This window comes from Polypterus senegalus, chromosome 15 (assembly GCF_016835505.1).
Source record: "Polypterus senegalus isolate Bchr_013 chromosome 15, ASM1683550v1, whole genome shotgun sequence".
NCBI classification, from domain to species: domain Eukaryota; kingdom Metazoa; phylum Chordata; class Cladistia; order Polypteriformes; family Polypteridae; genus Polypterus; species Polypterus senegalus.
In genome coordinates, this window is record NC_053168.1 from 67,348,111 (window position 1) to 67,375,349 (window position 27,239).

The following is a 27,239-nucleotide window of genomic DNA, read 5'->3' on the forward strand; positions in this document are numbered from 1 at the left end:
CCTATTTGCGTGCACACCTGCCCTTAACCTCAGTGACGAGCTGACCCCCCTACAACGGCAGGATTTAACCCAAGCAATCCTAGCTGTACCCGAAGTGGTGAGCGAGGCACCAGGCCGGACTTCGCTGATTGAGCACGACATACTCACGGCACCTGGGGTTATAGTCCGAGAGAGACCCTATAGACTCCCGGAAGCAAAACGAGCCGAGGTGGAACTCGAAGTTCAATGGATGTTGGACATGGACATCATTGAGGAGAGCCATAGTCCCTGGTCCAGTCCGATCGTCCTTGTGTCTAAGCCCGACGGCTCCTGGAGATTTTGTAACGACTGGCCTCCGCATAAACCCCCGTAAGTGCTTCTTCGGTTTAAAGGAGGCCAAATATTTAGGCTACGTGGTGGGACGAGGACAGGTGAAACCCCAATGTTCAAAAATAAAAGACATTCTCGAATGGCCCCGTCCGAATACCAAGAGACAGGTGCAGGCTTTCTTGGGATTAACGGGGTACTACCGCCGGTTCGTGCCCCGCTTCTCTGAAAGGGCAGCACCCTTGACTGATTTGACGAGAAAAGGTGCTCCCCTGTATGTGGTATGGAACGACAAGGCGGGACAGGCATTCAGTGACTTGAAAAAGGCCCTGACCTCGGCACCGATTTTGAGAACCCCTGATTTTACTCTTCCTTTTCTCCTCCAGACCGATGCTTCGGACACAGGCCTGGGTGCCGTGTTGAGCCAGAGTATCGATGGTGTCGAGCACCCCGTAATGTACCTGAGCCGGAAACTGCTGGACCAGGAGACCAGGTATGAGGCAGTGGAGAGGGAAGCCTTGGCTATTAAGTGGGTGGTGACTCACCTACGTTACTACCTGTTGGGTCGCGAATTCACTCTAGTGACTGATCACGCTGCTCTTCAGTGGATGTCATTACACAGAGAGTCGAATCCCCGAGTCACCAGGTGGTTTCTGGATTTGCAACCGTATAAGTTCACCGTGACTTATCGTCGGGGTAACCTTCAGGGCAATGCCGATGCCCTCTCCCGTATTCACGACCTCTCGGTTCGGTCCGCCCGACCTGATGGGTCTGGGCTGAAGAGGGGGTCGTGTCATGCACGTGCGAGTAGGGGACCACGGACAGACCTTAATTCGATTGCGAAGCAATACGCCAGGAAGGAGTGGCGGGGTACTAACCTTTCTCTCTTCTCTTACAGAAAAAAAGACGCACCGCCGCCATGAGCCTACCTCCTTCCCGCAGTACGCTACTTCCGCCCTTCCTCTGTCCGCCACCAATGACGTCAGCAATCCCATCATCCACCACGGCTCCTTCCCAGCATTCCTCCACTTCCGGCCCCGCCTCCATAAAAACCTCTTCGACACCATCTTTGTTGTCAGCGAAATACTGTACATGTATTGTTTTGACCGTGACCTTCTTTTTGTGACTACTGTGGATAATTTTACAGTATATGGGGCCAGAAACCCCAAACCTTTTTGTGTCTTTCTCATATCTCTTTTACAATGTATTAAACTTTATGTTAAAATGCAGGCTTTTCTCAAATAAACCAAAAAATTACCAGTTTATTTTCAATTGACTTCCCTGTATATTTATAAAATTGGTTTTCCTGATCCTGTTGTATTAATATTCATGTCCATTTGGAGTCCCAGTGGTTATTCTCCTAATGCTGATACTTTATAATTAATGAGATGACTAGACATTAACTTGAGCACCAGACTTCAACCTTTAGAATGTTTTTTTCTTTCCCAACAAAAATCAGAAATGTTCACTAGAGGGAATAAACACAGTGAAAGCCCATTAACCACTATTAAAAGTGGAGAATGAAAACAAAAAGGGCTAGTATCCTCCAAACATGTCAGTTTCATAGTTTATTATTCAATTGAAACTGCAGTGCTGTTATACTGTATTGAAGTGATAGAGTTATGCCACAAATATTACACACTAACTCTGAATTTTTATTATAAATAACACATAACATTCTCAAGCCTGTGTAGTTCCATTCAAGGTCACAGGTCACTACAGTCTATCCAAGTAACACTTTCCGGCCTCTCGCAAGGCTCCCTCATGTAGACATGCACACGTACATTGGGTCAGTTTAGAGTCTCCATTTACTCAGTGTCTGCACTCCCCAAGATTACACAGGGTTATTGATTAATTATCATAAATGAATGAACCGTGTTTTTTTTTAATTAGTTAATTAATAGGTTATTTCTACAGTATTTGGTAACATTTCTCCTAGATACAAAGAAAACAGTGCTTTATTTGGTTCACAGCATTATCTGAATCTCTGCAAAGTGAGTATTGAAACATTGATTTTTATTCTTGTTAATATGACACACTGGTAGGTTTGTGAGTGTTGCTCTGTACTGTCAGACTTAACTTTACAAAGCTGCTGCTGAGCAATCTAGATCCCTATCAGAAAAAAATGATAATCTTACTGAATAATCATTTTCTCTTTAGTGAGCATATAGAAATATTATTCAGTTATTTAATTATTATTTAATTAACCAGGTTCTGGTTTGTGAGTGTCATTGCACACAATCTATCTATGCTCTGAAAAAGTCTTAGCACCTTAAACTTTTTACATACATTTTGTCTTCTAAATTACTGTGTCAGTAGTAAAGAGCACATTTTAGATTTCCAAGCATTAATTTTACAAAAAATTAACCGTTACAGATATTTTTCTTTTCTTTCCCTATTAAAAAAAGTAATGTATTAAGTAATGGTCCGCTTTTGAAGTAATTAGCAGTTCAGATCAAAGTTAATAAATGTGAATGATGTGGTGTGTCACCTGGCTGCAGTTCTGTGACTGGTCTACAGGTGTAACATGTAGTAAAAGAAAGACACACTTAGGATCTCTTAGGTCATCACTTGGCAAAACTTTAAAATCTTAATCAAACCACTCCTGAACAGCTCTGTATGTTTTTTTTTTTTAATTTTTTTATTAAAATTGCTTACTTTGGCATACACACTCACAATGGTAGAAGGGTAGAAAAGCGGAATACCTTGGTGGGGAGAAGGGGGACCTTACACAGATACAAGAAAAATATTTGCGAGTGCCGCATTTTACATATCTATCGGTAGTATTATGAGCACTGATTTGAGACATTCTGTAATGTTTTTATTGAAATTGTTACAGCAATAATTAACTATTTCTTCCTTTCTGTATTAGATGTAATGGTGCGCTTTGTTCAAAATCAAATATCAGCACAGCCAAGTATCCAGTCACATTTCTGTATGTCTTTCATTCATACCTCCTCTGCTTTTGAAATGTATTTCTTCTTCCATTTTCTATACCCACTTTGTCCAATTTAGGGATGAGGGCGGTGGAGCCTAACAGGGCAGCATTCGGGACATTGTATGAACCAACCCCCTGGGTGAGGCGCCAATCCATCATACATGTTAATTTACACTGGCCAAATTTAAAGTCATCCAATAACCTAAACATGCACATCTTTTGAGTCTGGGAGAAAGGCTGTCAGAGAGAATGTACATTCTACATAGACATTGAAAGGCTGGGACTGGAATGGAGTGTTCTGAAGTTGTGAGGCAGAATCACTAAGCACTGTGCCACCAAAGTCACACAGAGTAATAAATGTTCATGTTGTCAGAGGTCAGTACATGCAGTAAATCTTAAGTCCACATTTTCCATAACACAATCATAGGGGGTCCCAGGAGCACCGTGCAACTCTTCTGAAAACAAGGTAAAAGACCCAGCAGAGTAGGTGTGCTTCCATGTTGTGTTATCCTTGTGAAGAAATGTAATCAATGTAGATCAATTAACTGAATACTTGGAAAAAAACAACCTCTCCTCCTTTGTGTAAGGGTGAAGTTAGGGAAGTCAAGTTTTTACTGCATCATTTAAAATAAGATAATCAAAAACTTTTTTACCATCAGAAAATTTCTCATTAGGAAATGTATCAACTCTGTTTCAATATGCTATAATACTAATGCATAAAGTTCTCAGCTTTTGACTTGGGGCCAAGGACAGAAATGCATAAATATTTTATTACTGTTTTCTTTCTCAGTAACTACATATAGAAAACAAAATATAGTCAATAAAAAATCTACTTTAACATATAGCAGCATGACTTCAATTTGCATCTAACATGGACATTTGGGTTTTCTATAATATTACCTTAAACACAATTCATAGTTGAGAGTGTGGCTCCCATTTGCTTTACATTTTGTCAGATTTGTACTTTTTTCTTTTAGATGACCTTTGTTTGATGTCTACTGGAGTGACACAAGGTTTAAAATCAGATGAATGTTAGACATCTTCACTGGTGTTTCACTTTGTGCTACTTGAAATCAATGTTTTTTTACAAACTAAATGTTATAGTTTTAGGCAATTTGCACCATATCCTTGGGAGATGTTACAGTTTGGGACCAATAGTATGCACTTCCTTCTTCAGGGGAGTGTGCATGTTAAGCTAATATTAAAACAGGCCTGGTGGAGAGAGTGTACTCTGTGATGGACATGTGTGTATTAGGTTAACTGGTGACCCGATCGTAAGTGTCAATGTGATTGTGTGCACGAGTGGGCCCCTGTGATGGACAATCCAAGTCCCTGTTTCCAGTAGGTCTCCATTTCTGGAGGATTCCGATACCTTTCCTATACTAGGTATACGAGAAAGTCAGGGAGGTCTAAAACATCGAGATTCATCAAAATCTCAACATCGAATCTTTGGACAATTGCAATAGTTTCCTAAAAATAGGGACACATTGGAAAAAAAAGGTTAAAATATCCACTTTAATCTTGTAGTTTATTTTGTTATTAAAGTAGAACATTGCAAACTTAATCATTAAATCAATGTTAAGTTTACTAGAATGTCTCGGATCCTATCGTAACTAAAGTAAATACTGCGTATTGTATGTGTTCTTTTATGTACTCTATGTGTGTGAATCATTATGCTCTTCTTAAATGGGCTTTCTCTTATGCCGACAGGACACGGAATGCATTACATTCATGATATTAGAGATCTCTGAACAATTTAAATATTAAGATGTATACTTCATATCATTTTCATGATGATAGGAATTAAAGCATGTATTAAACATGGGGGCATGGTGGCTCAGTGGCAGTGACGAGCTGGCGCCCTGTCCGGAGCTTGATCCTGCCTCCCGCAAGATGCTTGCTGCGCCATGCATGACCCTCAATGTAATATTTAATGCAGCAATGCTGTCTCTTTCAAAATACCAACCCCCAATTCCTGTCCTTCCTTTTCTTTCTCCACATATCCAATCACCACACAATAAGCTCTGTAATAAATGTCAAGCCATTTGTAAGCTTTAAACGACCATCGTTCAAAATCCTTAAGGAACATTGAAATATCTTTGTAGCACATTTTTAATTATTCCATCCATCTATACATCCAGGGTCGCGCCAGTCCCAGCAAGCATACAGCAAGAAGCAGGAACAATCCCTGGATGGGGCACTAGCTCATTGCTACCACTATGCCACCATGCCTATAGGTTTAATTATTAGTAGTATATATTATTTAAATGAAGTTAAAAATTTATTGGTATAATGTAATATACATGCATTTCACCTTAAAAATTATATCAAGAACTCCAAGAAGATAGCTCTTGGAAATTAAGATCGACTAAGAAGCCAGTCATCATCATCTGTAAGTATGCGCTCTCTTCTATTGATTTGAATTGAATTCCTTTATTGTTATTGTATGGCACAATGAGATTCAATATGCAAATCCTCCATAAACCTATTTTCCTATAAAATGATAAAACAATAATAATAATAATAATATGATGAAAAACAATGAAAAATATACAATAGGAAAGTATAAGTACAATATACATGTACATATAGTGCAGGTAGTGCAAATGGTTCATAAAGTGGCTCAGGTTGTGCGATATTACAACTGTAGTGCAAGTTTACAGTGAGGTAATTGTAATTCTAACTACACACAGTTCTACCGGGAGCACTTGAAGGACTGATTGAGTACATTTTTACCTCTTGGGTTGTAGCCCCATCCACATTACTATGTTTTTGACTAAAAACAATGACATTTGTCTCAATTTTTGCCTGTCATCCACACTAGACCCATGTTTTCAACCCACTAAGACAGGGGTGGGCAAAGGCAGTCCTGGAGGGCCGCAGAGGCTGCAGGTTTTTGCTCCAACCCAGTTGCTTAATTAGAAAACAATCCCTGCCAATAATTTAATTTCATGGCTTGTTAGTTCTTTAACTCTGCCATATCAGGCCATTCTCATATCCTAGAAGTTCTTCCCCTTTGTAAGGATATCATCCAAATGATTGGCAGGCTAAAATGGATGATTAATACTCAATATTTCACTTTTTTCTCTTCACTTTCCTTCCAAGTATTTAATTAAACCCAATAGTGCATGATAAATACACACAGGTGGAAATGGTAACAACCTAAATGGAGAAAAGCTGCTTTCTTTTGTCATTTGAATCTTATTGCTAATAAAAAGCCATTAAAAACCAAGAGAACGGCTGTTTAAGACTAAAACAAGCAATAAGGGTTCAGAATCGTAACAAGCGAGACAACTAAAGTGAAGCACAAGTGTTACTTGAGCAATAAGTGTTTCTTATTAAGCAACTGGGTTGGAACAAAAACCTGAAGCCACTGCGGCCCTCCAGGAATGACTTTGCCCACCCCTGCACTAAGAGAAATACTTCTGAAAATGCAGATGCAGCGTTATAGTGAATGGGCAAAAACAAAGACTTCTGAAAATACAGACACTAATTGTGCTCTGATTGGTTTACACTTGTTACATGGCACTTCTTTGACTGGATCTTGCTTATTACAACGTCTCATTCTTTGATTGATCACCCTTCATGGAAGAAAAACTTATAAGATAGCGGGCAGAGATGAGTTTCTTTCCATGGTGCTTGTAATGTTGTTTACCTGTATGGATATAAATTGCATTTTTATACAGTATGAATGCTGCATACATGCAAAAAGTCAAATCATTTACCAACCACTATAGTTTTGCAATAAATCCCTTGGCTGGCAATGTTAACATCTCTATGGGGTCATCAGTTTTGGGTAGTGCCTTGCGTACACTGTGCAGTTTTACAAATCGTGATCAAGCGACAACTCACACTGCATGATAAAGCTGCCTGTCCTATATGTGCTGCACAAGTACATTCAGTCCGATTGACGTCCCACAACGTGGGTACTCAGACAGTATATGTACAATGCACACTCACTGCAGTTGCTCCCCAATAAATTTTGGGAAATTTTAAGGCGTCATCAGAAAATCAGCTGCTGACATTACAAAGCAAATGACTGAAGTTTTCGAAAGTTACACAAATTCTTACAATTGTAAAACAGCCCAAGCGTAAGACGCAATCTGGAATCCCAACCCATCTCATAGTGCACGTGAAACAACGGAACTCAGAAAATCAGCTGGAGCCTCATGCATAAACGGTGCGTACGCACAGAAATGTTGCGTAAGAACGTTTCCACGTTCAATTCACGATGTATAAAACCTACACTTGGCGTAAGGCCAAGCACTTTTCCACGGTACCTCATACCATGTCATACGCAAGTTCTCTGCTCGGTTTTGCAGACTGGCAGCACCCAGCGTCAAAGCAGTGCTACTGTTACTGTGCGGTTTATCTTTATTTCTTAGAGCCACATTTCTGACGCGGCTTTATAAATACACTGAAACTAACCGCATATTGTTTATTAGTGTAATGCATCTGATTGTAATTAACTTGTAACAATATAAGGATCCAGGGATTAGCCATAGTATTCCAAATACCCTAACTGCTTTAGCGTTGTTACTCTCACTGCACCATCTTCTTCTTCTTTCAGCTCCTCCTGTTAGGAGTTGCCACAGCGGATCATCTTTTTCCATATAATTCTCACTGCACCACTTGGACTATTTAGATCACTGTATCTGAGTGTGAATCACAGCAGCAGCTGATCGGAAAGAGAATTATCGGTATACAGTATCAAGCACACGCTGTCACAGCCACGGCAAAGCGTTTCAAAGCCTTTCCTGTACAGACCTCGCGGTTCAGAAACAGTTTCATCCCAAGAACTATAAACGCACTCAATCAATTGCTCCTTGTAGAACTGTTTGTACTTATAAGTACAATCACCCCACTGTAAACTTGCACTACAGTTATAATATTACACAACCTGCGCCACTTTATAAAGCGCGTATTTACATATGATGACGATATCATTTTTAAGATGAAATGCAGCAAAATATGTTGATTATATTATACAGATAAAAAACTTTAACTTCATTTAAATAATCTGTATTGTTAATAATTAAACATGTGAGGTCACGGTGCCGCAGCGCTAGCAAGTTCACGTATTGTTCGTGCCTCACGCTGTATATTTACTGAGGCTGGCACGACACTGGAAAGATAGAAGGATAGAATAATTAAACACGTACTATGAAGATATTTCAATGTTCCTTAAAAGTTTTGACGAATCTTCGTTGTAAGCTTACAGATGGCTTAACGTCTATTACAGAGCTGATTGAGTGGCGATTGGGTATTTGGGGAAAGAAAAGTAAAGACAGAAATTGAAGGTTAGTACATTTGAAAGAGACAGTACTGCTGCAATAAATTATTTCATCGAAGGTTGTGCATGGCGCAGCAGCATCTTGTGTGAGACATGAACAATAACTGCGCCATCGTGTTCTCATGTTTAATAACATGCTTTCATTCCAATCATCATGAAAATGATATCACGTATAAATCTCAGTATTTTAATTATTCAGAGAGCTGTAATATCACGAATGTAATGGATTCTGTGTCCTGTCAGAGAAAGAGAAAGAACGGAAGCACGTAGTGATTCACACACATACAGCACATTGAAGATCAAATACAAAACAAAGCATTTAACATGCTACTTTAGTTACGATGGGATTTGAGAAACTAGTAAATGGAATGATTTTAAGATGAAGTTTATGTTCTACTTTAATGACAAAATAAACTATGTGATTAAAGTGGAAATTTCAAGATTAAAGTTAACATTTCATGCTTTTTTTCCCACTGTGCGCCTATTTTTCATTTTTTTTGTCTGTACTGTAATAAGCTCAGACAGTGGGCTACGACTCCCTTTTCACGGCGACTTTGATATGTGACTTCTTTTTTATTTCCGGCACTGTGCGATTTTGTGAACGTGAGCTTTCGAGTTTTTCCAACACACTATGTCACTCGATCAACTTCCTTTTGTTGATTATACCACGGTTTATTTGAACAAATAGTATGTTTTTCCTTTACCTCCACTTGGTATTCGCTGAAATTCTTATATTTTCCCCCGTGCTTTTCCCATTGTCTTTTCACAGAAGGCTGTGCTTAAGGGCGATTTATATTGATTTGCATATTCATAGAGACGTAATTCTGGGAGGAGTTGGGGGCGGGACAGAAGACGCGTACACGAGCGTTACTTTTCACGCTGACTGGGATTTATGGAACGGAAGAACGTGGAAGTTGGAGAACGCACAGATAACTGCATCTGGATTTTTCTGTGCGTAAGCACATTTCGGCTTTTGTGCTTACGTCGTGTTATAGTGCGAGTTCTACGCACAGTGTTATACATGAGGCCCCTGGAGACTGCAAATTGGGCTTAATATCGTGTCAGTGCACGCCCTGTGTAGATGGATGATTACATCATTTGTGTTTTTGGTCGTTTTAATGTAAATGAAAAGACTTTCATAAATTATGTAAAATTACTAGTGTAGATGAAAAGAATTTTAAAGTGCACTGGTAAGGATGTAGCCTTTAGGTTATCAAATCTTCGAAGGCGCAGGTTTCTTGAAGAATGCATCAGGTTTTTCTGCAGGAATCTCTTGTATTTTCGGCATTCATCATACCCTTCACCCTCACAAGCCTTCCAAGTCCTGCTGCAGAGAAGCATCCCCAGGGCATAATGTTGTCACCAGCATTCTTTACAGCATGGAGTGTGCTTTTAATAAGATAGATAGATAGATAGATAGATAGATAGATAGATAGATAGATAGATAGATAGATAGATAGATAGATAGATAGATAGATAGGGCACTATATGATAGATAGTGTGAACGCTGGCCCCGGCACAGACAGACGGACAACATTTTTGCACCCAACACACTTTTATTTACACTATTTACAAGTTCGATAGTCACGTGCACTCACACAAACCCCAGTGCTGCTGGCACTGAATCCCCCAAAGTCCAGGGCCCACAGTTTCTGTGCCTTGCTTCCTGGCCGCCTCCTGTCCTCTCTCAAGCTCCGTCCTTCTGCCTCCCGACGTCCACCCCTGACTGGAGGGAGGGGATGGGCTCCAGCTGCTTCCCGGCACTTAACGGCGGCCACACCCCTGTGTGGCGGAAGTGCCGGCCGTGCACCCGGAAGCCATCTGTGTCTCCCGTCGCTTCCCCGGCACTTCCTGGTGTGGCGGAAGTGCCGGGCTCCTGGGATAAACAGGCACTGGGGCGCCGCCTGGCGGTGGCCACGGGTCCCTACAGGGCTGGGCTTCCAAGCCCTGTACCCGAGGCCCCCTGCATAAACAGGATGGACGCCCCCACTCAGTCTGGAGGAGGCACACGCCCTCCTCTGGTCCTCTAACGCCTCCCGGCCGGGCTCCATCCCCAGCCGAGGACCGTACGGGGTAAACCGGCATCGGGGCGCCGCCTGGCGGTGACCACGGGCCCCTACAGGGTAGGGCTTCCATGCCCTCGACCCGTGGCTCCCCACAGAACCAGGACGGACGCCCCCTCGCGGTCTGGAGGAGGCACAAGCCCACAATAGATAGATAGATAGATAGTTTATTAATCCCAAGGGGAAATTCAAATACTCCCGCAGCAGCATACTGATACAAAACAATATTAAATTAAAGAGTGATAACAATGAGGGTATAACAGACAGACAATAATTTTGTATAATGTTAATATTTACCCCAGGGGGTGGAATTGAAGAGTTGTGGGGGGCGACGATGGTCTCCTCAGTCTGTCAGTGGAGCAGGACAGTAACAGCAGCCTGTCGCTAAAGCTGCTCCTCTGTCTGGAGATGATCCTGTCCAGTGGATTTTGTATAATAATAATAATAATGTTGTAGTGTGTTCAAATATGGTAGGTATTCTGCCTGAAGACCAAAAAAGCTCACTTTTGGTTTCGTCAGACCAGAGAACTTCCTCCTAGCTAACGTGTCACAGTCTCCCTTGTGCCTTGTCACATTAGCCGAGATGTCACGTGCGTTTTTTTGCCAGTGGCTTTCTCTTTGCTGCTCTCTCGTGAAGCACCTGGGCGACAGTTTTTGTATGCAGAGTCTCTCTAATCTCAGCCTGCGTAGCTTGTAGCTGCTTCAGAGTTCTTGTAGGTCTCTCGATGGCGTCTCTCACTTGTTTTTTTCTTGCACGGTCATTCATTTTTTGTGGACAGCCTGCTCTCTCCATTTCTTAATGACTGATTTAAGTGTAATCCAAAGGATATTCAGTGCTTTGGATATTGTCTTCTATTTTGCTTTTCAGTCCCCTTTCTATGAAGTTACTTGAAGTTTGCTTTTGTCTTCATTGTGCAGGATTGGGGACACCATATTGACTCCCGACAAGCTGGACCTCCCAGATAAGGTGCATTGATACCACAGTCAGTGGAAACCCCAGACAGGTGAGCTCCTTCGAACTAATCCTGCGGCCTGTAAAGCCAAAGGACTGCACCAGTGATGATTTAGGTGGGTCATATTAAAGGGGGGAATACTTGGGTAATCAATTACTGTGGGCTTTATATTTGTAATGAATTTAGACCACTTGGCAGAAATCTGTTTTCACTTTGATATAAAGGAATGCTTTTCTGTTGATCAGTTTCGAAAAAGCCAAATTAAATCCACTGTATTTCGATGTAGTGCTGTATACGAGTAAAATGTGAAAACCTCCAAGCGGGTGAATACTTTTTATAGGCACTGCAGCTCTCGGACCACAACTGACAAGTGCAGCTTCCGTGCTGCAATAAGAAGTAAAGGACAAGTTCAGAATTTGTGAAGGTTTTGTTTTATTTTTTTACAATAGTGACATCTTGCCATTGGGTCAAAACACAAACTTTATTAAACACAGTGTCTTCTTAGGGGTTTACAATGGGTACCAATGGGGCACCAGTTGTACTCTGAAACAAAAACTTCACTACTTACCAAAAACACCCTGTAAAAGTGGGAAACCTCACGATTAAACAGAGCATTTCTTATGAAAGTCAAGCAAAGTTTGGAGTGATTTTATTGTGGAATTTGGGCAACCCCTACGTGCTTCATTCAAAACTGGCAGTAAAAAAGAAGTCTGGAACATAAATATTTACTTCTATAGAAGCAGAAAATGTAAATTCTAGAAAACGTTTCCCTGTAGTTTTTATCTTGAAGCCGGCCAATAATGAAGCTGTTGGAGTTTTTAAGTGCCTTTATTCCAGCATTCACACCCACCTATGAAAGATATAACTCTTACACCTGTTTTTTTAAATCATTTTTCTCATTTTATAAAATAAAGAAATGTTGATTAGGTAGCCAGGAATTGCACAATCGGGGCGGCACGGTGGCGCAGTGGGTAGCGCTGCTGCCTCGCAGTTAGGAGTCCCAGGTTCACTTGCTGGGTCCTCCCTGCGTGGAGTTTGCATGTTCTCCCCGTGTCTGCGTGGGTTTCCTCCCACAGTCCAAAGACATGCAGGTCAGGTGCATTGGCGATTGATTCTAAATTGTCCCTGGTGTGTGTGTGCCCTGTGGTGGGCTGGCACCCTGCCCGGGGTTTGTTTCCTGCCTTGCGCCCTGTGTTGGCTGGGATTGGCTCCAGCAGACCCCCGTGACCCTGCAGTTAGGATATAGCGGGTTGGATAATGGATGGATGGAATTGCACAATCATAATTACTGAGTAGAAAAGCTCTGAAAGATCTTCACAGTGATCTGAAAAAACTTCAAAATGGCCTACGGGCATAATAAGCAAATCTACTCTAAATATAATTCTGGAAGTTTATAAAGACTGGCACAAAGTAAAGAAACACGTCCTCGTGTGCAGAGGCAGATAAAGTCAAGTGAAACTACTGTAGCAGGCAATCCTGTGCAAGTGTTTTTGTAAGATTTATTTCCTTTACTCAAGTGTGTGCAGGAGAGAAGAAACGCCAATGGCGTGCTTGAATTGGGGGGCTGCATGTCCATCTGGGCTCCTTCAAAGTGACACGCGAGGGATAAGAGGAGATGTCACTCTTAACTGCTCCCCGCTACTTACTGTAACACCGACCAGTGCCGCAGTTACAATCTGGTGCTATGAACTGCACAGTACAATCTGCTTATCGTTTTGTGTTTACCCTTCTATTACAGTTTGACTTCATTATTATCTTTTATTAAAAAAAAATCTTCCAAGGAAATCAAACAGCCTTTTCAGTGGTAAAATCACAATCCATGAAATAATGATCAGAATTGAAAATGAGATTTATATTCGTACTGCATATGCAGGGTTGTGGAATCATTGAAAAAAATCTTGTGACACTCTGACTGAAAACTTTCAAGACTCGGACTCCAGCTTTAGTGGTTGCCATCTTGAAAACCATGAAAGCCAACCAGAGCGTTTAGTAATTATTAATTTATAGTGACGTAAGCCATGATGCACCTCCTCGTGTTCTAGATCTACGTCAGTTATCAACTTGTCTTTGTAATAACATTTGTGGAGTAATGATTGTAATAAGGTAGCAGTCTTGTCACATGCACAGAGGACGGTGACATTTTTACATGCATGTCTGACACTTAACTTCCCTTTAATTAACAGAAAACACTCAATGCTTTCTGTGGTGGTCGCAAGTAAGCAGCCGTTTTTAAGTTCGGCCACAAATTGTCAATGGCAATTCTCAGTCGCTCCAGGACATCAATATTGTTATCTTGAACCCATTCCAGTGTAGCTTTGGCTTTAAGCTTGAGATCATTGTTGGGCTGGAAATGATGTCCTCTCAAAGTGCAGGTTTCTTGCAGACTCCTTAATTGTCTTGTATTTTGCTGCCTTCATGTCACCCTACAGCATGACGCTGCCACCACCATACTTCACTGTTTTTAATAATGCAGTGAGAGCTCAAGTACGACATTCAAACTTGTTGCTGAAAAGCTCCATTTTGGTCTGACCAGTCCACAGAACCTTCCTCCAGCTGACTTCAGAGTCTCCAATGCGCCTTCTTGACAAACTCTAGCCCAGATGTCATCTTTTATTTATTTATTTTAAACAGAGGCTTTTCTCTTTGCCACTCTCCTATAAAGCTGTGACTGGTGAACCAACCGGCTAACAATTGCAGAGCCTCTACATCTTCTCCTAAGTGCCTGGGTGGCTTCTCTCACTAATTTTCTTCTTCTTCTATGTCATATATGGTGAATGAGGGTCTCAGATCTTGTGGGACTCATCCTACAAAGTCATGGGTACGGAACCTTTTCACAGTCATGCAGACAAGAATTAGTGGTCAGTCCTGAGAAATGCAGGCTGACAAATTGCCTATAATGTACATTAAAATTCCAAGTTACGTCGAGTATGAACAAAAAACCATTACATTATAAAAGGTCTGGTTTACATAAGAAAAAAATCTAAACGTAACACCGTTATTATGATGTTACTTCCGAGTGCCAGCAAAGCATATGGAGCAGTCAGATGTCAAATGGCCGGTCAACCTGGCCAGCATCGCACAGTAAAACAGACAAGTAAGTGTGACTTTTGCAGCAGGTCTTCACGGGTTTTACATTCAGAAGGAGCGGAGCTCAACAATCTGAAGCTGTGCTTATCGGTCCCCGGCCAAACCAAACTGTGCTCCCTGCTACCATTCAGCAAAAAAAAGAAAACTAGCGAGTTGTGCTGAACTTTGATATCCTCATAAGAATAATGCTGCTAAATGCAAAGCGTTCCACCCGACACGTTTTGTTTTTGTCTCTTTGAATCCACAGCAGCTCTGAAGTGTCTGTCACTGTATGAGGGCCACTGTGGTACAACTTGGGCATTCATCGGGAATGTCTTACTGCACACGTGACTGCATCAATGTCAAGTAAACCAAAGCGGACCCCGGCATATGAAGCCAAATGAGAGAATTTGCAATAAATACAAATGTTTGTTCACATGCCTGCATTAAGAATCTTCACTGTGCAATTGTTTGTACTCACGTTATAAATTACTGGGCATTGGATTGGGGCCGACAGAGTATCAGAGGAAGTGGGAATGGAAAAGCGTTTGCTAGTCAGCTCTAATGTGAATGTCACATACCGCACTCTCTCACGGCGTACCTTTATTGAAATGTTTAGTTTGTGCCACGTAGAAAACTCACAAGCTCAAAAGTTAAGCCAAATGACACTTAACAGTTGGCGTAGCGGTGTATGCTTCTATTAATGTGTTAGCCACTAAAAAAGAAGATATGACCAACGTCAAGATGGAGTTCTAGTCCTGCGTATTAAGGAACTTGAAAATGAAGTGCCACCGTTGGAGGGGGTTTACTAGCGCCGTGCATTTGTCACCGTTCACTTTTAGCGTGTGAGAAATGCATCAAAGCCAAGAAACCCTTCCTTCCTTCCTTCCATACCCCAGAGGAGACCCCCAACATTGAAGATTGTATGAAAAGTGAACAGTGCAATTATTACAACCGACTTGGCTGGCATAAAAAATGATTTGCAGGCTACTTCTGTGGGTGCCACCTGGTATTTCCTCTTCTTCCTGACACCATGCATATGAAATGTGCTGTATATTTGCAAGGCTACATTTTATTTGATTTTCGATATCAATTTATTGGTTGTGTATATATATGTGTGTGTGTGTGTTAATCTGTTCAGTACTGTGAGACATGTAATAAATGCAGAGCACGCGATGTTCTAACATTTTTGCACACAAAAAACTAACAGTAAATAGCAGACACTTTTGACTACCAGCTACAAATGCTCATTTTGCCATTAGCCATTAAGCAGTTTCAGTTAGTGGCCGATTCCGTTTTGCTTTCAGAGACCTGCCCTGTGCGCCTTCATTACAGGCAGACCTGGACTGGCTGGAGATAGGAAACCATCACCAGAAGAGTACTCAGGAAGGTGAACCACACTAGCCTGGCAATGCATTATGGGCAAGACAGACCACAAACGTGAAGGTAACTAGAGCCAAACGGGTTACTAAGGATATCAATATTTCAAAGGAGTGCAATGCAAGTTTTTGTTTGTGACAAGTACAGTTAGGACAGGCACTGAACATCATTTAAAATCCTCCGTATGTATGTGTCATGTCTACTTCAATTTAATAAGTAGGATTGATCTGAGGATCTTAAGCAGAGAGGTGAAGAATACTTTTAAAGGATAAGTCAAATCACATCACAATCAATGTATGTATTCATTTGCTACATAAAAGTTAAAAAAAAAAAAATTGACTGTTCTTGCAGCTTACAATGAGACCAAAGGAAACTCGGGTCCATAGGTGGATTGAAGAAGCCTCAGCAAACACATTCACTTTGAAGCAGCAAAGGTTCCAGTTTAAGAAAATATGCCTTCCATGTTTAATGAGCCATTCTTGTAATATTGAAAGGAAACTACAAGTATTTTATCACAGATTCTTGGACCTCTTGTTCTTGAGGTAAGAATGCAGTTCCCATCACTTGTCTGCTCACAGCCAGCATTGTCAGTGGAGTTATGACCACCCGACAAGCCCCCCAGCACTAAGCTCTTTCCTGCTTGCTGTCCTACTGTTGCTACTGCAGTTCTACTTTTTCAGTGGTTATGTTCTGCCATGGCTTGTATTAACAGACAGATGTGTGTTCACATCATACGATTATTTTTTTCGCCCGTTACATTCCGAGTTATTTTAGGTTCACGCCAAGTGGCAGTGCAGTGAAAAAAGCACATAAGAGTTTCATTGTACAAATGTTAACATACCTGAAGTGAACGGAGTACACTGCATTGTATTTTTAATAAAAGCCTTTTTCTTTCTTAGAATGACAGATACATTGTTTTGTAATACATTATCGAATATATCTCACAATGCAGATCAATACTCAATAACATTTTTTGTCTTGAAAAATGGAAATATTCAGTACGTTTTAAGGCTTTTTCATTCACCTATGGCACTGTGCACCCATTAGTCCCATGGTATGCTGCAAAAACAGACAAGGAAGTTTCAAAATTTATTAAAAAAACAAAAAACAACTTTACTTTAGAAGAAAATTTTATGTGGCAAAGTAATATATACCATGACTTTGAAGAAATACATTTGACTTGAAAAATGCCAGATTTATCCTATTAGGGTAGTTCTAATGAGCAGTCAAATGGGCGAAGGTTAAATACTAAAGCAGGGACTGTCAAATAAATTTAAGGACAAAAAAGTCATTAAACCGCTACTTGTCGTACCCAAATGGAATTTCTATTTCGAAAAATGCCCAAGAATTACTTGTCCTTTTGCAGAGTCCTTTCTTTATCATCACAAAGTCTGAACACTGCTTGACATGCACTCGACTGCTATGGCGGTCCATGTTGTGCCTGGCATAACTCACTTGCCTAACACCACACACCATCACAGAAAACCAAATGGTAGTAAACCATGAAACGGGCAAGCAAGTTAAAAAATACACTGAAGAAACGTTTATTTTGCAGACCCTGAGAAGAAGTAACATATTTGCTGAGCCAAGTGTGAGCAGTACGGAGGTAGAGTGACTAACAAGATTATAAATACTGTATATTTATACTTCATGATTGGCGAGTACTGAAGACGTCAGGTATTTTGTCTTACTGTGATCTTGTATTTCTATGTTTTGTTTTAAATTGCTATTAAATAACTTTGTTAGAAAACAATACATTTCTGTCTATGGATTATTGTCATTTACAAAAAATGAAGATCTCTGTTCTTGTTGACTTAATGATGGTGGCATTAACCACTGTAAAACAGTGCAGGTCTTCAGTCGGCCGGGTTTTGAATGGCCTGCCATCCCCACACCCAAGTCTCTGACCTTCTAAAGCTCTTCAGCCGATTGCTAATGAATTTCACCTATTTAAGACATAAAGAAACACAGCTGTATAACTTGACAAATTTTATTTATTCTGCATAATGAGCCACAGATACACAAGAAACCAGTGTAAGTGGACCACAGAGGAGTGTCACTCTGTTACTGAGAAGGCAGAACCTAAGAAACATTCTCAGTCATAAGACACTTTCTTTAAAACCATTCCAGAAGTCAAGAAGCAGCACTTAAAGATGGAAGCCTCTTGTGATATGGCGCACGCACACACACACACACACGCGCTTACTCTGTCTCACACACAAATGCGTCCTCTATTACGAGCGACTACAAATTCTCACCCATTCTCTAATCTATCTGGAGCCAAACTCCAGTACGGCTTTGCTATCTATAACAAACATTTGGATGGAAATGGAAAAAAAACTCCACACTCAATTGACAATTTACAGCATGCAATCCAAACAAAGTTGTCAGCAGGGCATTTATTAAACAAGAAGAAATTGTTTAGGATGTTTTCTTATGTACAAGAAACTCTGAAAAGGCACTTGAAAATATGGAAGTAGAGGACCAACAAACAGACAACCTAGTTTGGTATTTGAATAGAAGGCTGTTGTAATTCTGAGTTTTAATTTAGCACCCAGATATAAAGCAAATAAAACAAAACACTTCTCAAAAGTATTAAAATGTTTACAACTAAAATGATCTTTTTCAAAATTACACAAAGGCATCGGTTTGCTAAACAAAAAAAAAAACAACAAATTAGCAATGCATAGCCATCTTCTTATATTATGTTTTCAGTTACATTAATAAAATTCCATAAAAAAAAAAAACCCAACAAGGTATCTTACTAAAACATGACCCCGGTACAACGGTGCCGTGGCATTTGCTCTTCCACTTAACTGAACGAACTTTTAAAAGGAACATAAAGCTATTTAAGTTCTTTGCTTTTCCAGCAAACGGCATTAAAAGGCTAATGCATGGCATTCATCGTTTCTGTTTTTTCTTAAAGGCATAACAGGTACACATGAAGTATAGGTCTCGCCTCGCCCATGCGTACTTCATTCGCTGACACTCGAAATGATCTTTTTGGCAATACGTTTTGTACATCCACCGCAAGACTGTCAGTCCGCTCTCACTTAAGGTTAAACGCCAGCAGTGGTCTTTCCTCACGCTTCTGCCAGGGACTCTTTTTGTTTTCGTCTTGGTCTTCCCCGCCATCGTTTGGGCAGGGAGTAGTGTGTTCAGGGCTAGTAGGCAGTCTTAACTCGGGCTCATCTTCTACAGTTCTGTTTGTGGCATTCTGCTTTTGCCTTGGCAAACTCTCTCTTTTCTCTTCTTCTGGTACCTGATCCAGCTGTGGCTGCGGCCCTGCAGGGCTCTCCTCAGGACTGTGGATGTTTGGTCCATTTTCACTACTACCTGGCTCTACATCATCTACATACACCAGATGAGTATATGCCATGGCTACTGGCAGCTTCCTTTTCCTGTCTCGTTCTTTGATTTTCTTGCCCTGTCTTGGTTCATTCATATCCACACCAGAATCTAAACTTGCATCATTGCTGCCATTCTTCCCTGCTCGCTGAAGGTCAATGTACGAGTGCCTGACATGAGCATTGGCCCGTCCATCTAGTGAGACGAACCATGCCCTAGGGTGGGGTAGGGGCTTTCCACCTCTGAGCTCCATGAGAGTTTTTTCAGTTAGGAGCTGCACCTCTCCATTCATCTGAACAACTGCTGCCTCGTTAAGTGATGCTGGAATTGACATCGATTCTGGCATGGGTGCTGGTTCCAAGCTCCAGTCGGTGGCTTGTGGATCCTGGAGGTCCTGATGAGATATATCCTGAGCAGAAAGTTTCATGGTCTGTGAAGGCTGCTGCAATGGTGGATGAGCTGCAGTAAGCTCTGCCTGAAGTTGGTCAAGATCACTCTGTTGTTCAGTCTGCAGAATCAAGGACTGGCCTGCATAAGGGTGTTCCTCGGGCAGATTCACATAGTGAGCAGGAATAACAAGTGTAGGCAACACTTTTCGGTAAATGCTTTCATTCACCTGATCAACAGAGCTGCAACAAATCAACTGACCAGGGTGAGGAAAAGATGTTGGTCTTTCAAGATGATCAACTGACCTTGACATCAAGTAGTCTGGTGCCCTTCGATCCCCTGCTGGTTCTTTCACTGATGTCCCTGGCACTGGGTATCCTGACTCTCTTATGCTTCTTGTACTTACTCCTGACAACTGAGTAAAAGACGCCTGAACTTCTTTATCTTTTTTATCCAGCAGCAGTTGTGAAGATACTGAGTTGTAGCTCCTGTAAAACTCTTCCTGAGCTGGAGATTCGTAGCCTTCAGAGGCTTCATTAGACCTGCCAGTCTTTAAGGGAAAGCTCTCCATTGCTCTGTGATACTCCTTTAATAAGGTACCTCGGGTAAGATTGTTTAGTGAACCTCGGCTTTTATCTCGCTCTTCATGTTGTGACAATAATTCCTCTCTAGAACTGAAGTCCCGGGATGTATTGTAGGAAGGCTTGAGCATTGGTGTGTGAAGGTCTGCTTCTCCACTTGAAGAGACCATCTCCATATGTACTTCGCTGATGAGATTCAAATGAGACATAGAGGTCGCCTGATCCTTCTTTGAAGACTCCAAGGCACAAGACAGCTGCAACTTCCTGTGATGTTGCCGAGGTTTTATGCATTTCCTCCTAAAACAAACACAGAAAATTTAGTGGAATACAACATAAACTACTTAGTCGAGAAATGCTTTGAGAGACTGTTGTTGGAAAATATTACACATAATATTTCAAACAGTTTGGACCATCTCCAAGTTGCCTATCATCACTACCAATCCACAAAGCCATATCCCTTACACTTCATACTACCCTGGCAACCTTGGATAATAAAAAATACTTCACCCGCATCCTGTTTATGTACTACAGCTAAACATTTCAGCCCAGTAGTTACCATCAAAGTTGATCAGTAAGTTCCTAGTTTAGGAACGTACGGTCACTTTATGGCAAGTGGATTTTGGATGCCCTACTTGGCACACCCCTATCTATCTTTTGTTAATAATTTTTAAAATAGCCATTCTTTGACCCCTAGAAACATTTTGTTTTTATTATATAGCGGGTGCCACCATTTTGTGCTCTCTGTTCTTAGGCAGTTGCTAGGCATGGTCAACATGAAGTGCCTGATGCGTGGCACCATGGGCCAGTAGGTATAAAGGTCAGCATCAGACACTTCCAAGTTTGTCCAAATGTGTAGATGCAACCTGAGAAGTTTGAATTCTGGTTTTAAACTTTTTTCTGTCTGTTTGACCATGATTATGGTTTACATGTAAACGTCTGGCATGGCTTGCATGTATATTCTTAGTTTTGCTTCTCTCTCTTTTTTTTTTTTTTGAATACTATGATTTTTGTCTCTTGTTCTGGGCCCTGTTGCTCGATTCTGGCCCTCCTGATTTTGACCTTAGGTAGTTTCCGTTACTAGGACAATCTCTTGATTCCACTTCTTTCTCCATATGCTACAGCCTGGAGTCACCAGCTTGTGTGGATTACTCCTCTACACAATTTCACCTGTACCTGTGTGGCCAGACAAACAATTTAATTTGTAAAATAACGACGAGACGGCTTATGAGGAGGAGGTATGCTGTCCAAAACAGCTGTGTCACAATTACAATCTCTACCTTAATTTAAGCAAAACTGCGAAATTGGCTAAAGACTTTAGGAAGAAGAGCGCAGACCAATTTACTGTTACACTGCATGGGCAGCTCAGCTCAGTCGCTCCGTCCTCCCTTTTGGCAAATGGTGCTGAAACATTAGCAAGCACAACACTAGAGTTAGTTTCCATCCCCAGGTCACAAGTCTCATCTGCAGCTAGAAAACTGCTTAATGTTTCTTGAATATACTGTCTGATATTCTATTTAATATACAGTGTTATATAAATTGTCAATTATTACACTAATGTCACTAGTTTATGGGAGATCATTTGAACTAGAACATCTGGCAAGGTGAAATTGGTCAGTCTGTCCTGCCTGAAAGACTGAAAGTGATGTGGGAGTAGCCGGGTCATTTTTTTGTGGTGATGTGTGCGTTAATCTTGTTAAAAATTAAGACTGGTAAGTGTACTGTCTTATTTTTTGCTTGTTTATTTTGTTTTCTCAGAGACCAACTACCTCAAGCATACTCTTTTCTTTAGGTTATTCTACTTCCACAGGATCTATGGATGAACTTCTAACATGGCTCCCTCCACATTTAGTAGAGTAACGTTATGCTCATGAAGCTACAGTGGATCCATGGAGAGTAGAAATGTAAATAGAATGGATAAGTGTTTGCTAATTGGGAAATAAAGTTAATTATATTTTTGAAAATACCTAAAACCACCTTTGCCACCTCTAAGTAAGCCCTCAGATTTACAGATTGATAGGAACTATGAAAAGGTGGCAGTTCCTGAAATGACAGCATTTATATTCTTTGGATGGAATCACAGCACCCCTATGTTACAATTCCTCAATAAGAGACCATTTCAATTTTGAGGCTGTAAGACAGATTTCAGGTAAAAGCTGAAGTGCACAAGCTTTTTCTGGAAGGATATGGGGTGTTTAAACTTCTACAGAAAGCATAAATATGTGGCTGAGATCAACATCGCTACTCCCTGTGTGTAAGCATGTAATCAGGTCTAGACGCACTTTCAGAATGGCTTCATTAGTGAGCTCATCAATTAATCTAAGCTCTTTTCAACTGGGTTAGCCACAAGGAAGAATACTTTTATATGTAATCTGTTATTTAATGTGCCAGTATCAAAGAACCAAAAAGTCTTGCGGATGTACTCCTCCAATTGATGCTCCTTGTGTACCGATTTACTCTGAAACTCTTCCAGTTCCAAGGGACAAAGAGAAATTGGGACACGTGTGCCTTTTTCCAAATGTACATAATTCAACTGAGTGATATTATCCTAGAATATTATCCTGTACTATCCAAGAAAGAGTTAGGTGGAAGACTTCATTTGTAATTATAGAATAAAAGAGACAGGGATCCTTTTAAAGAGTTAAAAAAAATTTCATAACATTGAACAAAAAAAAAATGGGCTTACTGTTTCATTTAACCTCCTAATGCTGATTTGTTCAAATAAAAAAGCTGATGCTATATCAATAAATGCTTCATTTTGTTTTCTTTGAGACAAGATATTAACACTTAAAATAAAGATGAGAGAATTAGTGGGCTAGACATTAGCAGTTACTCTGAAATGAGGTCTTTGCCAAGAATATGATAGAAGCTAGTTAACAGTCAGTTTCACACAAACTTTACAAAGTTGTCCTTCAAACAGAGAGCCACAGATAGGTGCGACTGTTGCAAAACACTGTAGTAAATAGTAATATTTTCGGAGACCTTCAAATGTCAACCAAATAATATTTTGTAAAGGTATGTGAACAGGGAATGACCAGAGAAGTTGGGTTGAATAGCTTGTCTTTGTACAAAAGTCTTTATATCCATAAAATCTTACAAATACTGATGATTAGCACTCCTTGTTCTATCATCTATGAGCTACTGCATGGATCCAACACCCCGAATCTACCATTTTATTAGAACTTCATTACCTTTGCATGAGACTTAGTCAAAACTATGTGCTTTTTAGCCTTTACGCAAGTATGATGGGATTTAAAAGTAGTTGCTGGAGTCTGGACTCAAACTAACCAAAATGGCATAATCACATAACCCTATTGATGTTTGGTGTCTTCTACGTACCTATAAAGCACTGACTTTTGAAAGTAAGCTGCATGATATGCAAAATAACCAAGACCTTCACAACGCTACTTGTCATTCTAAAGCTTCTCTAAGCCATAATACCTGAATAATCTGCAAACGCCCAAAATTAAGGCTGTTAAATGCCTTCTGCGCAGTCTCTGTTGTTTAATGCTGCTTTCTAATGGTACTTTGCTTGTTCTACATTTAATTCATTTTTTCTGTAAAGGCTGACACTCTTCTGTTCGGATCATCGTAATTTATTGTACTCACCGGCAGTAATAGAGGAGCAAGCAGAGTAGAACCAGCAGAATAACCGCCATCCCTCCCAGAATAGCCAACAGGAACACAGTGTGGTAAGTACTAATGTCCTTTGCCACCATTGGGCCTATAACATGAACACAACACAGAAACCAACAACAAAGCTTATTTTAGAGAATACTTGTTAAGACTTCCTTTTTGTTTGGTACATTAAGCAACTTGAACAATGGGCCAGAAAAATCTATTAATCTTTGATAGCCTGTCATTGTAACGTAATGTAAAATTAAACCAATAGCCAAACAAATGCCTAAATAGATAAAATGAACATGAGAACAGAAGCAAATTGCTGGATGTACAGTATTCCCAATCAATGCCACAATTTAAAACAAGGATTTTCAATATTTATTTAAAATTCATAAACACTGTGTGAATATCAAACTATATCAATTTTAAGGTGATACAAGGCAATAAATAGACAGCCAAAAGTGTACTGAAGAACAAAGTACCAACGTCACTTTTGGATAATTAACATTGGTGTTAAAAAGCAGTTGTCTGTCATGTAAAACACCACTGGGGTTTACATCTGCCAGCCGAGGAGGGAACACTTTCTTTACTGACTGCCAGTATTACAAATACGATTAATTAAACCCACTACATTTCTGCTCAGTCACTTGTCACTTAACTTAAAAGCTTATGTGCAACCCAATCACAAAATGAATTAAAATCAAAACAGAAGGTCAGGAGACAGCAATTGTAAAAGCGTACCTGTGTTGTGGGGCGACATTGCTGCCACCCAGTAGCCAAGATGGGGAGCGATGTAGGTCAAGGTAAGCTGGTTTCCCTCCCTCTGTACGAAGCCCAAGCTGCTTTTCAGCCAGGCTCCTGCAAAGATAAAAATACCATTTTCAGTAATGTCCTCATTGTTAGTGACAATTAGCACATACAGTTCACAGCAGAATGATGCATGATTGCAGGTTTATCTAAAGGCACTCATTTTACATTTTTTCCCTAGTAAATTACAAAAAAAAAAACAAAAAACTTAAGCCCTTCAGAAGAATTTCTTAGAAACTAACAAAAATCAATTTGTGCAATCTGAATAAGTATGTAGAAGATCGCTATGCCTACTTTCATGTGACTTGTGCCCTATGATACCATCTAAATCATGGTCTTACTTGACATCTCGGTTCAGTGCCATTTGTTAAGAACAGCCAGCTGGGGACACCCAGATGTTGCAGCCAAAGCAAAATGAAATCCATAAAAAAAGATCACACACACTTTCACCCACTTCCCAATTGGCTCCATTTTAATACTTACTACATGCTTTTTACTGGCGCCTTGCCCGGGTCTCCCTGTGGGATAAGCCTCAGCCCCTGTAACTCCAAACTAGAATAAGCTGGTTTGATAATGGATGAATGCATTGTGTAAATGTTCGTGTCTGTTGAGATAGTTAAATCCTAATAGGTTAGTGTCAGTCCTAAAAATAAAACTAGGAAAATACTAAATTTTATAGCTACAAGCTACTTTTCTCTTGGAGTAAACAAAAAAAAAAAAAAAAACGGTCATTTTCATGCATTGCAAAGATTCATTTTGGAATATAAATTACTAAATGAAGTTTCACATGTTGCATGTTGAATAGTACATGCAAGTTAAAATTAAGGTCCCTATAAACCGATTGATTAATGTACAGTAGAAGTTCTGTGAATCATTTAGACTTGAGCTGTGCACCTCTGCAGTTCAGCCACTGAGGGGCAGCAAACCTGCATTCACTGTTGTCTGTGGCCCTGACTCGGGTGACACAATCATGAAAAGCTGTGTCATCATCTCTGGATCAGAAACGCTGGGTGGGAGTCGGGGAAAGTGCCGACCAGTCCAGATCTGAGGTACACTCCTATTTGCTCACTAAATGAGTTGATTTCTGTTGTTGTAAAATGTGGGCTGCTGTCCAGTGAGCAGTTTGTTTGCCAATTACACATAAAAGATCTCATTTTAGCACAGCTGCAGCTAAGACTAAATGATTTAGCCAGAGGGTCTTAATATCTACTGCTCTTTACTATCCATTGTTACTTAAAACAGACACTTCATTTCCTAAGATCTGTTTTTTTGAAGTAGACCTTTTGAGAGCAGCCTGAAACACTTAGCTGTTGTTTTCCTACGTCTCATAATTGTGAATCGAGTCCCATTTTCTTGGGTGCTGTGTTAACCTTATTGCAGTGCCAAGTGAAGCCACAAGGAGGTGCAACAGCAGTAATTTAGAACAGTTATCTATTTTCAAGAAAGCTAACTACTGCATCACCTTGTTGGCACAATTGGCATTAAATTAAACACAAAAATGATAATTCATCATCTAGTAACCTTGTGGGCAATGTCGAGCCTGAAAGAAAAATTTACAAAACACAGATATCCATCTGCTGGTAATCTCAGAAGCCTAATATTTAGTTATGAAGATATGCACACATTATTTCACATGTTCCACAAACTGCGCCTTTTTTTTTTTTTTTTTAAAGTCTTGTTTACAATTAAAGGTGTCAACCTGGGCATTGCATCAGTTTAGGCGCCATCTTGGGTGAAAGATGTCTGTTCACTCAGGTTTATCCCACAGTAGACTCAAGGCCTCAGTCAGGGCATTACACTTTTTCAATCAGATGCAATTGAACATCCAGCTTTAATCAGCCATCTACATGACGGATATTAAATTCTTAAAGAGTGTATCAGATTTGTGCACCTCAGCTGTACACCAGTTCTGACAGTGTGATGGCCGTCTTAAACTACCAAGGCCAACCATCCCATCTCTCTTCTGGCTCCTTGCATATTGGTGAGATACTGCAATATGTGCCTACTGCCAGTACAGGCTCCAGCGCCATCCCTCTGATTAGGCGAGTTTGCATATTTTATCTGGTGTTATATCATTACCACTTGCTGATTATGGTGCTCAGAGTGGTAACATATTGCCTATTGGTTAGACACACAAGTGAGAATTTCACTGTACTCTGTAGAAGTCACAAACTTAAAGTCTGATTTTTGCATATGTTGCCCATAGCTAACAATACAATACAATACAGGATGGCACATAGATGACACAACAGCAACAATAAAAGTGGTAAATTTGTATTTGGAGACCTACTGCAACTGCTATGAGTACCACATGAATTTAACCAGGAAAACAACCATTGTTGCAGAGATGGCGCTTCCTTGAACAAATGGCATCCTAAAGGTTTACATTACATGTTTCCCTGCCACACTGAGTTAATCCATTTCCAATACCCTACTGAAAGAGAAGGCATAGGTCAATGTTAGGAACAATGGTGTTCCTCCTGTTGTCTGTGAATCAGC

The 27,239-nt window shown here is 40.5% G+C and overlaps 1 protein-coding gene across 1 annotated transcript in view; it reads right to left on the reverse strand.

The window, feature by feature from the left end:
* Positions 1-17,975: 17,975 nt before the first annotated feature.
* Positions 17,976-27,239, reverse strand: part of fam171a1 (family with sequence similarity 171 member A1) — a 189,373-nt gene continuing 180,109 nt past the window's right edge. Inside the window, exons 6-8 of the mRNA XM_039737537.1 lie at positions 24,675-24,791; positions 23,922-24,036; positions 17,976-20,612 (exon numbers count right to left, since the gene is read on the reverse strand). Of these exons, the coding sequence (XP_039593471.1) occupies positions 19,049-20,612; positions 23,922-24,036; positions 24,675-24,791 (1,796 nt within the window). The 3' untranslated portion in view covers positions 17,976-19,048. The remainder of the gene's footprint in view (positions 20,613-23,921; positions 24,037-24,674; positions 24,792-27,239) is intronic.